Raw genomic sequence first — 9,034 nt, 5'->3', positions numbered from 1 at the left:
TCACGCAAAAGGGTTTTTTAAGTGTCCATGTTCTATATAGAATTGTTTCCTTTAATAACCCAGTAAACAATTAGCCGTTGATTCAACGTTGAAATAACGTAATGACTGCCGTCTAATCAACGTTTTCTTAAGGTTGAAATGACGTCCACACAGACACTGAAAAGACGACTATTAGACGTATTTTGGACGTCCATTGACGTTATTAATTGGTCCCGAAATAAATTACTTGTATAAAACGCGTTTTGGACGTCCACTGACGTTATCGATTGGTCACCACTTAACTAACTTATTAAGATGGATTTTGGACGTCCATTGATGTTTAAAATATGTCCTTGACGGACAGACTACTTTTAGACCTATTTTGAACGTCCAGGGACGTTCCTTGTTTACTGGGAAAGTACCCCAAAACCATCATTTGTGTGTAGGATAAACATAAGAGTAAGGTTAGTAGTACTGGATAACCCTCCACGAATGGACGTCTAAATGATGTTTCCCTAATAGACGAATAGACAGTGCGTGTGCGTGTGAGGTCGACCGGTACCTCCCTCCCTCCTAGGTCCAGTAATGTAGTGAATGTAGTGTTTATTTCAGGAAAGCTGAGACAGACTGAGAGACTGAACCGAAACCGAGTTTAAAGGCACGATGTGGGGTGTCTGAGCAGAGCACAAAGATGGTGTTCGAGTCGCTGGTTGTGGATGTTTTGAACCGGTTCCTCGGGGATTATGTGGTGAACCTCGACAGCTCTCAGCTCAAACTGGGCATTTGGGGAGGTGAGAGGAATTTTGCCGTTCCACCTTAAACGGTACAGCGTTTAACGAACATTGTGCATAAGCTGTAAGCTCTGTTTGTTGCTGCCTATATTGGAAATTCCGGTTTCACCTCATATGTTGCAGCCGTTTACCTTGATAGCTGCGCTCGTGCTGCCACGCGTTTTTGAAATTAACGGCTGTATTTGGAATTCCCCGTTCCACCTTAAACGGTGCAGCCGTTCACTAATTAAACTGAAGAGTGGACGTTAAGCCCTCATTTAACCCTGTATTTTTAAAACTAACCTTAGTACAATATTTCTCTCACTGCTCTTATAGTAAATTCACGTTCCACTATAAATGTTTTAGTCGTTTATTTACATTTATGAATTATATATATTCACTGCTTTAATATTGCTTTAAAAAAACAAATAAGTAACAGCTACAGCTTTCTGTCATGGCTCTTACTCAATAACCCATTCGACCCTTAACGTAAACGATGCAGTAGTTGTAACTACTGTACAATTTAAGGTGGAATGGGAAAATTCCCCTTAGAACCAGGCGAATGAGCAGCTCACCTCAGCCGAGTTGCTTATGTGTCATTCACGGCTAACGTTAGCTTTGTTTACATTACATACATATCATATGTACCCATGTTCTTTCGCTGACAGGGTTTATTTCACATTGACCTTTGTTTCTGGGATATATTTGACCTGCTGGATAACTAAACGACAAATTATACTCAATGTTTCCTGCATTAGAATGATCATGGACGTTAGCTATCACTAGCTACACGAGGAGGGTTCTCCTTTAACTGAAGTCAGACAAGAGATAAACGTTTGCTGACAGCTGGGAAGAAGAAGGGAACAGTAGCTCTATAATAGTCTTTTCTTTCATTTACTTGGCTGTGCTAATCAGTTAAGAACAGTTACTTCCTTAAAGTATTCTCTGCGGTTTTAGAACTTGACTAATAATGTTCACACTACTCGTAAAGGAGAACTCAAGAAACCTTTCAAAATATGTGTAGAATTACATCTCTATATCAGCAAAGTCATCCAGAAAAGATTGAAGTGAAATACATAATTCTAGAAAATGAGCAAATCAGGACTGTTCACAGTGGTTTGTCATAGGTTTTTGTGAGGCACAGTAGTCCCACAAAGATACTGAAGGAACTGAATAAGATACTGAATAAAACAGTTGCAGCACTACATTCATTTAGCCAAGTCTCAGTTAAAAGTATAAAATCAAGCCCATGTGCTGTAATAAAATCGTTAATTAAGTGTGATTTGTTTGTGAGAGATCTGATATTTAGAAGAGCTAACTTAGTAACTCGTGCACTTTGCCACAGAATCTCTGTCTCACATTTTATATGCTGTAGATTGGCTACATTCACAGAATCTGACCTGAACTCTCTGTTCTTTCTCTCTCTGATAAGTACTGGAATGGGAGAGATTACAGGCATCAAAGGTCCAAGCTTGTTTTGAAAACATGTACTGCTGACATCATCACTGCAGCAGCCAGGACCTGAAAAACATCACTTTTCTTTGCCCTTATCAGCTGACGAAGCTGTGTGAAGCTCCTGCTGGCGATGGGGCCGTGAGCGAAGCTGCCTTTCCGGGGGTTGAGGAGCTTGTCTTTTCCGTTGAGGTGCTCTAGGTGGTGATGGAGTGTGATTATTCTTAGGGGAATATTGAATTCTGGCAGTTGATAGAGTTGGTCATTGCCACTCATGTCCAGTGTCTGCTGCTCCCTCAGGTCGTCCTCAGTGGAGAGAGGATGTTCTGGCTGTGACATGGTGTCATCAGCTTGTACAGGAGAGTTCCTGGATGTTGATGCTGACGTGCCACCCCCAAGAGAAGTAGATAGATTGCACACTGAGAAAATGAGATTGTCTGTCAGAAGTTTAACACCCCTCTTGTTTGTGTGCAGTCCATCTCTCCTAAAAAGTTCTCTCTTCCCAAAAAACAAGTTAAAATTGTCAATGAAGTTCAGGACTCAAGAGACGTTTAGGTCCCACAGCTGGTTTTGCATAGTGAATGTGATAGAATATGTTTGCACTGGTGACACTCCTGTTCCTGTCTCCACCTTAAAATGATCAGATTCTCTGGTAGTTTCTCGACCATGATTAATTGTACGTGAAACCACTCTGAAAGACTTGCTTGCTTACAGCTGTTCTCTTTTTTTATCTTCACACACTATGAACATTGAGTGTCCTCACAATGCCGTTGTAGATGTTTCAGATGATAAGCTATCTTACAATACAATATTAGTGTCAGTGATATGCAGGCTAGTATTCAAACTCTGTATTTCTGTTTCAGTTTGCGGTAAATGTCTGATGATGCAAGTCTATTAAAATCAACATGGAACCCCAGTGCATTAATGCAAATTATGCCTGAGTTAGGCAGGATTTAATATGAGTAGGACATAAGGTTAGCTGCAACCATTGTTCCTGACAGTTCCTTTACCTCATTCATCACTTGTTTGCCGTACAAATGGGTCTTGTTTTATGGGGCAAGGGTCAGCTCTGTTTGCCGATTTAAGAAGACAACAACAAAGCTGAGCTAACATTTACAGTAGCGTAACAGACAAGAGGCGTGAGACTTGGCGTGGTGTATGTGAATGTTTTCATTTTTATGTACATCCCACATGGAGATGACTGTTTGAATTAGACACATTATAGATAGTGCTTATTCTGTAATTTACATTGAAACAATATATTTCCCAACCGTAGCCTTGCCTTACAAACTGTGTCTCTCATAGGTGATGCAATACTGCGCAATCTTGAAATAAAGGAGAATGCTTTGGTAAGTGTTAACCATGTGACTGAAGCATGATGTTCACCAAGGTGCATATGTTTTGAAGTGGATAAACATGTGATTTGACTTCTTTTTTTACGTCAGAGTCAGCTGGACATTCCTTTTAAAGTCAGAGCTGGACGCATAGGTGAGTTCGTCCACTTGCACCTCCATGTTTTAAAGGAAGAATATGTCCTTTTTTACCACCTAAGTGTGGCTACGTGTTGTTTGTATTGACTTAGGCTGCTTCGTAGTCCCCAACCAAAGAGGTTTATGCATAGGGCGGGTCCCCATTTAAATTTGCCTCTTCACTACTTTACATGGCACTGCAGTAGTCTCTAAAGTGGTCTTTCTTGGTTTAAAACTTGGATGTTTTTTGAAGGTGGAAGTAATTTCTCAAGGACTACAAGGGGCAAGTTATGCTTAGTGCTATATCATTAATGCTAGCAAGCACTAGCTATGTTTATTGTCCTCTAAGTTAGTGGCCTGCAGTTATGGTTTATAGTATGTCATCGTTATTCTTAATGACGCCTGATGTGGTCGTGTAATGAATACTGGGTATTGTAGTTAGAGGACAGTGTTATTTATATTATCTGCCTTGTTTAGATGTCACTACATTCTTTCTGTATGTTCTCTGTTATTAGACTTGTAGGACACTGTTATATACCCTTTATGATCTAACAGCAAGGTCTCTTCTTCTTTAACTCAATATTGGCTCATACAAATGCTCCAGGGAATGGATTTGAATGAATAAACTTAGATTATGAATCATTTGGCTGTGTTTGCTCCAGATGGCAATGTTGTATGGATGTAGAAACAGAATTAACCCCCGGCTGTTGGGAGGCCTGTGTTGTAAAATCGGTTGTTTTTCTGGTTCATGTTTGTTTTCCATGGTTTGTAGTGACTCTGTGTGTCTTGTCAGGTCGGCTGGAACTGAAGATCCCCTGGAAGAATCTGTACACACAGTCTGTTGAAGCCACGCTGGATGAGGTCTACTTACTCATCGTTCCTACAGCCAGTAAGAGCTGTCATTCACACCGGCCATTCATGAAAAAGTGACGTTTTCCCCCTCAGTATGGAATTTGAACTGAAATTCAGTTTGCGTTTTGTCATTGGTAAATTCTAGTTTAAGGTGCATTGCTTGTGAACACAGTGGTTTAAGCAGGTAGTGTCGCAGTCACACAGCTCCAGGGACCTGGAGGTTGTGGGTTCGAGTCCCGCTCCGGGTGACTGTCTGTGAGGAGTGTGGTGTGTTCTCCCTGTGTCTACGTGGGTTTCCTCCGGGTGCTCCGGTTTCCTCCCACGGTCCAAAAAGGTGGATTGGCGACTCAAAAGTGTCCGTGTGAGTGAGTGAGTGAGTGAGAGTGTGTGTGTGTGTTGCCCTGTGAAGGACTGGCGCCCCCTCCAGGGTGTATTCCTGCCTTGCGCCCAATGATTCCAGGTAGGCTCTGGACCCACCGTGACCCTGAACTGGATAAGGTTTACAGATAATGAATGAATGAATGAATGAAAAGCTTCAACCTAAGTGGGACACTCTGAAGCAGCTGCACATGTGCTTTCATTCACTATGCTTAATTGAAAATGTTGGGTAGAACACCCCCACCCCCACATTTGGCTATGGAATAGTGGAATGATTTAGAATAAATAAGATTTTAGAATAAAGTATAAAGAAATACAGGATGTCTCAATGTCAGCTGTTTGTGTCAGGTATAAAATACGATGCAGAGAAGGAGGAGAAGCAGTTACAGGAGGCTCGACAGAGGGAGCTGCAGAGGATCGAGGAGACCAAACAGAAGGCCGCTGAGCAAGGTTAGGAGCCTCTACAATCTCCTAAACAATCTCAAATAGTTTGTATGCAACATGACAGGATTCAGACTTTAACATGGATTAAAAGAGATAATCGGCTGGTGTATTTTCATGTGTTCCATGTGTTTGCACAGAGAACCCAAAGACTGAGAAGCAGGACACCTTTGTGGAGAAGCTGGTCACACAGGTGATCAAAAACCTCCAAGTGAAAATCTCCAACATTCATGTTCGCTACGAAGACGATGTGAGTTTCCACCTTTGTTTTGCTAAAGGCGACTTAGACAGGGATTAAAGGAGGATTAAGTTTTTAACCACCAGAAAGTTAGCCAACATTATTTACGACTGATTCATGGCTTTAGTGAGCCTCCTACTCCTAGACTCCCAGGGCTAGGACTTCATAGATGAAGAATCAGATTACTTCACAGTTCTTGAATTGTTCTGTTTATTCTCCATAGAGTGGGTCCCACACATGGGGGCAGCCATGTTTAGACTAGGTTTAGTACCAAATTGCTGGTACATCTAGGCAACTAGGTGTCAGTATGTTTCAGAAGGTAAAGTAAATGATAGCTTTAAGCCTGAACATGGCCTGTGTTTTGCTTTTGATGGAAAATGTCTGTTTCTTTAGAGTTTATTTTCACTTTTGTTTTTACACAGGTCACAAATCCACACTGTCCTCTTTCATTTGGAGTGTCCCTGCAGAACCTCAGTCTTCAGGTGATAATCAAACCCATGCCCCTATAGTAAATGAGGCATTTTATTTGCCTATTAATTGTTTTTGTTATTTTTTTTCACTTCACCGAGGGTATAGTACCTTTGGAGAACACCCTATATAGAACCATAAATGCAAGAACAAGGGAACCATGTTCCTTAATGTCTGACTGTTTTACACACACAGACGGCAGATGCAAACTGGAAGCCCTGTCTACTGGACGAGAAATCAAAGCTGTTTTTTAAAGTAAGACATTTAACAGAATCACTTCTTTTCTATGAGTTTTGTGACCTCAGCCAGAGAGGGATGGGCCGTTTCTTTTCAAACTTCTGAAAATTCAGTGTCACTGGAGCTCAAAATGCTTTGAGGGCCTTCCTACCCACCCAGAGAGTGTGAGGCTAGTTGTACTTTCTTGGACTGGGTAACTGAGGCATCACTGGTGATCACACTCGCAATCCACCAATTATAGCCCACCACAAAATATAAGAAATAATAAAAATGCATGGTCTCTTTTATGTTTTTGTTTCAAAGTATTAATTTGAATGTGAAGCTAAATCTCCATTGATTATGGATTGTTTGTGTATCTGTCTTCACTCAGCTTGTCCGTCTGGATAATCTGTTTGCGTACTGGAATGTGAACTCAGAGCTGTATTCCAATCACATACCCACCGAGGCCCTGGTAGGAGAGCACATAGTACTACTAAAGATCACCATCATGCAATAAGGGAGAGTGAGATTCTCTACCTATTCCCTTACGTTACTTTCTTTCTCTCTTATAGCGATGCCTCCAGCGCAACCTGGCTGTCCAGAACTCCATCCCTCAGGACTATAACTTCAGTGAGTGATGGTCTTTACTCGTTAAGTTTCTGTCCAGGGTGCATTCCTCCACCAAATGTTTCCAGGTAGCTCTACCAGGACCAGATTGACCAATTTCACTGCATTGCTTTTCTAGTTTTCCGTCCCATTTCCGCCAATGCCAAGCTGCGCATGAACCCTCGCTCGGACGTGGACTTCTCGTCTCCGAAGGTTGATCTCGTGGTCAATCTGCCTGAGGTGGCTGTGGAGCTCAGCAGACCACAGGTGAGAAAAGAGTGAGACTTGGAGAAGTGATCACACTCATGAAACGACTGTGTTGCACACAATAAAGTAGATGTTAGCTTTAAATGACCTCTCTTTCTCTTTGTCTGTTGCAGTATGTCAGCATTCTTGAGCTTTTGGGCTCTGTGGATATGATGTCACGTAATCTCCCGTACAGGAAGTATCGCCCAGAGTTGCCTGTTCATACCAACGCTTATCATTGGTGAGAGATTTCACAATACTTCACTGTTGCAGGCTTTTTATTTGGTCCTGAAAGTGTTGCATGCAATGAGTTTGCCATCTCACCATCTCAGACAAGTGTGTTATTTGGCCAATAACACCAGACCGGAATCAACACACTTGGAGGAGAACACTAACTGCCCGGTTCTGTTATATTATTGTGCGTGCTAACACTTGGCCATATCGGATCTCATCACCAACATCATATGTAATAGTTTTGGTCAAGCACCATATTTGGGTTTTATATATTTGTCACCTGGAACATATTCTCCTGTATCTTCTATAATTCCCAGGTGGAGGTATGTCATCACAAGCATCCTGGAGGTGAACGTTAAGCCTCGTCTGCACATGTGGTCGTGGCACCACATCCGACACCATCGGCAACAGGTGAAACAATACAAAGAGCTCTATAAGACCAAAATCACCAGCAAGAAGCCTGCAGAGGGTGTGCTGAAGAAACTGGAGGTAAGATGTGAGGAAATTCAAAGCAGTGTCACTTTTTAATTACATTTAATGTTGTGTCTGTCTTTTTACTCAGTATGGGTGCAGCAGGTAGTGTCACAGTCACACAGCTCCAGGGACCTGGAGGTTGTGGGTTCGAGTATTGCTCCGGGTGACTGTCTCTGAGGAGTGTGGTGTGTTCTCCCTGTGTCTGCGTGGGTTTTCCTCCGGGTGACTGTCTCTGAGGAGTGTGGTGTGTTCTCCCTGTGTCTGCGTGGGTTTTCCTCCGGGTGACTGTCTGTGAGGAGTGTGGTGTGTTCTCCGTGTCTGCGTGGGTTACCTCCGGGTGACTGTCTGTGAGGAGTGTGGTGTGTTCTCCCTGTGTCTGCGTAGGTTTCCTCCGGGTGACTGTCTCTGAGGAGTGTGGTGTGTTCTCCCTGTGTCTGCGTGGGTTTCCTCCAGGTGACTGTCTGTGAGGAGTGTGGTGTGTTCTCCCTGTGTCCGCGTGGGTTTCCTCCAGGTGACTGTCTGTGAGGAGTGTGGTGTGTTCTCCCTGTGTCCGCGTGGGTTTCCTCCGGGTGACTGTCTGTGAGGAGTGTGGTGTGTTCTCCCTATGTCCGCGTAGGTTTCCTCCGGGTGCTCCAGCCCCGTGGAGCTGTGTGACTGCGACACTACCTGCCCCACCATTGTGCCACCCCTTGTGAAATTAGCTGGGTAAATAGTGTCTCCTGTGGGTTTACAGTATGATACAGTGTAGTAATGATTCCATCTTATTCCACTTGGGTAGAGTTTTTTTTTATTTTTTTTTTATTTTTTTTGTTAAAAGCAGGTAAAATATTTTATCGTCACTTGGGAGGCACAGCTGTATCAGACCCTTTTAATGTGATTCTCTTTCATTTCATTTGTAGGACACAGAGAAAATTCTGGATATTTTCAACATTACCCTTGCGCGACAGCAAGCTGAGATGGAGGTGAGGAATACTTTACAGAGAACACAAGGTTTTAATTCAGCGCAAGCTTTCATTCATCCTTTAAAATGCAACGGTATATGTTTTATTTGTTGTAATGGTGGCCATCAGGCCTCTAAGGCTGGGCTGCGGATCTACCGGCCCGGGGTGAAAGTCGAGGAGGAGCAGTCTCAGGGCTGGTTCGGCTGGATGTGGAACTGGTCAGAGACTGACAGCGGCTCGCAAACCAAAGAGGCCAAACCTGGAGGTACA

General features: G+C 43.0%; 1 protein-coding gene across 6 annotated transcripts in view; it reads left to right on the top strand.

Annotated features, from left to right (window-relative positions):
• Window positions 1–573: 573 nt before the first annotated feature.
• Window positions 574–9,034, top strand: part of vps13a (vacuolar protein sorting 13 homolog A) — a 44,729-nt gene continuing 36,268 nt past the window's right edge. For 5 of the 6 annotated variants that reach the window (XR_010795380.1, XM_066644796.1, XM_066644793.1 and 2 more), the window contains exons 1-15: window positions 574–770; window positions 3,507–3,550; window positions 3,647–3,689; window positions 4,464–4,559; window positions 5,249–5,350; window positions 5,482–5,591; window positions 6,002–6,061; window positions 6,243–6,302; window positions 6,655–6,735; window positions 6,836–6,893; window positions 7,009–7,136; window positions 7,250–7,356; window positions 7,667–7,838; window positions 8,723–8,785; window positions 8,894–9,029. Coding sequence is in view for 5 of the 6 variants with exons in the window: in XM_066644796.1 (XP_066500893.1) it covers window positions 671–770; window positions 3,507–3,550; window positions 3,647–3,689; window positions 4,464–4,559; window positions 5,249–5,350; window positions 5,482–5,591; window positions 6,002–6,061; window positions 6,243–6,302; window positions 6,655–6,735; window positions 6,836–6,893; window positions 7,009–7,136; window positions 7,250–7,356; window positions 7,667–7,838; window positions 8,723–8,785; window positions 8,894–9,029 (1,360 nt within the window). In the remaining variant the exon portion in view is untranslated. Of the gene's footprint in view, window positions 771–3,506; window positions 3,551–3,646; window positions 3,690–4,463; window positions 4,560–5,248; window positions 5,351–5,481; window positions 5,592–6,001; window positions 6,062–6,242; window positions 6,303–6,654; window positions 6,736–6,835; window positions 6,894–7,008; window positions 7,137–7,249; window positions 7,357–7,666; window positions 7,839–8,434; window positions 8,529–8,722; window positions 8,786–8,893; window positions 9,030–9,034 lie in introns of those variants that run through there. The other variant, XM_066644795.1, reaches the window with a different exon arrangement.

This window comes from Hoplias malabaricus, chromosome 14 (assembly GCF_029633855.1).
Source record: "Hoplias malabaricus isolate fHopMal1 chromosome 14, fHopMal1.hap1, whole genome shotgun sequence".
Lineage (NCBI taxonomy): Eukaryota > Metazoa > Chordata > Actinopteri > Characiformes > Erythrinidae > Hoplias > Hoplias malabaricus.
This window is presented reverse-complemented; position numbering and strand designations above follow the sequence as displayed.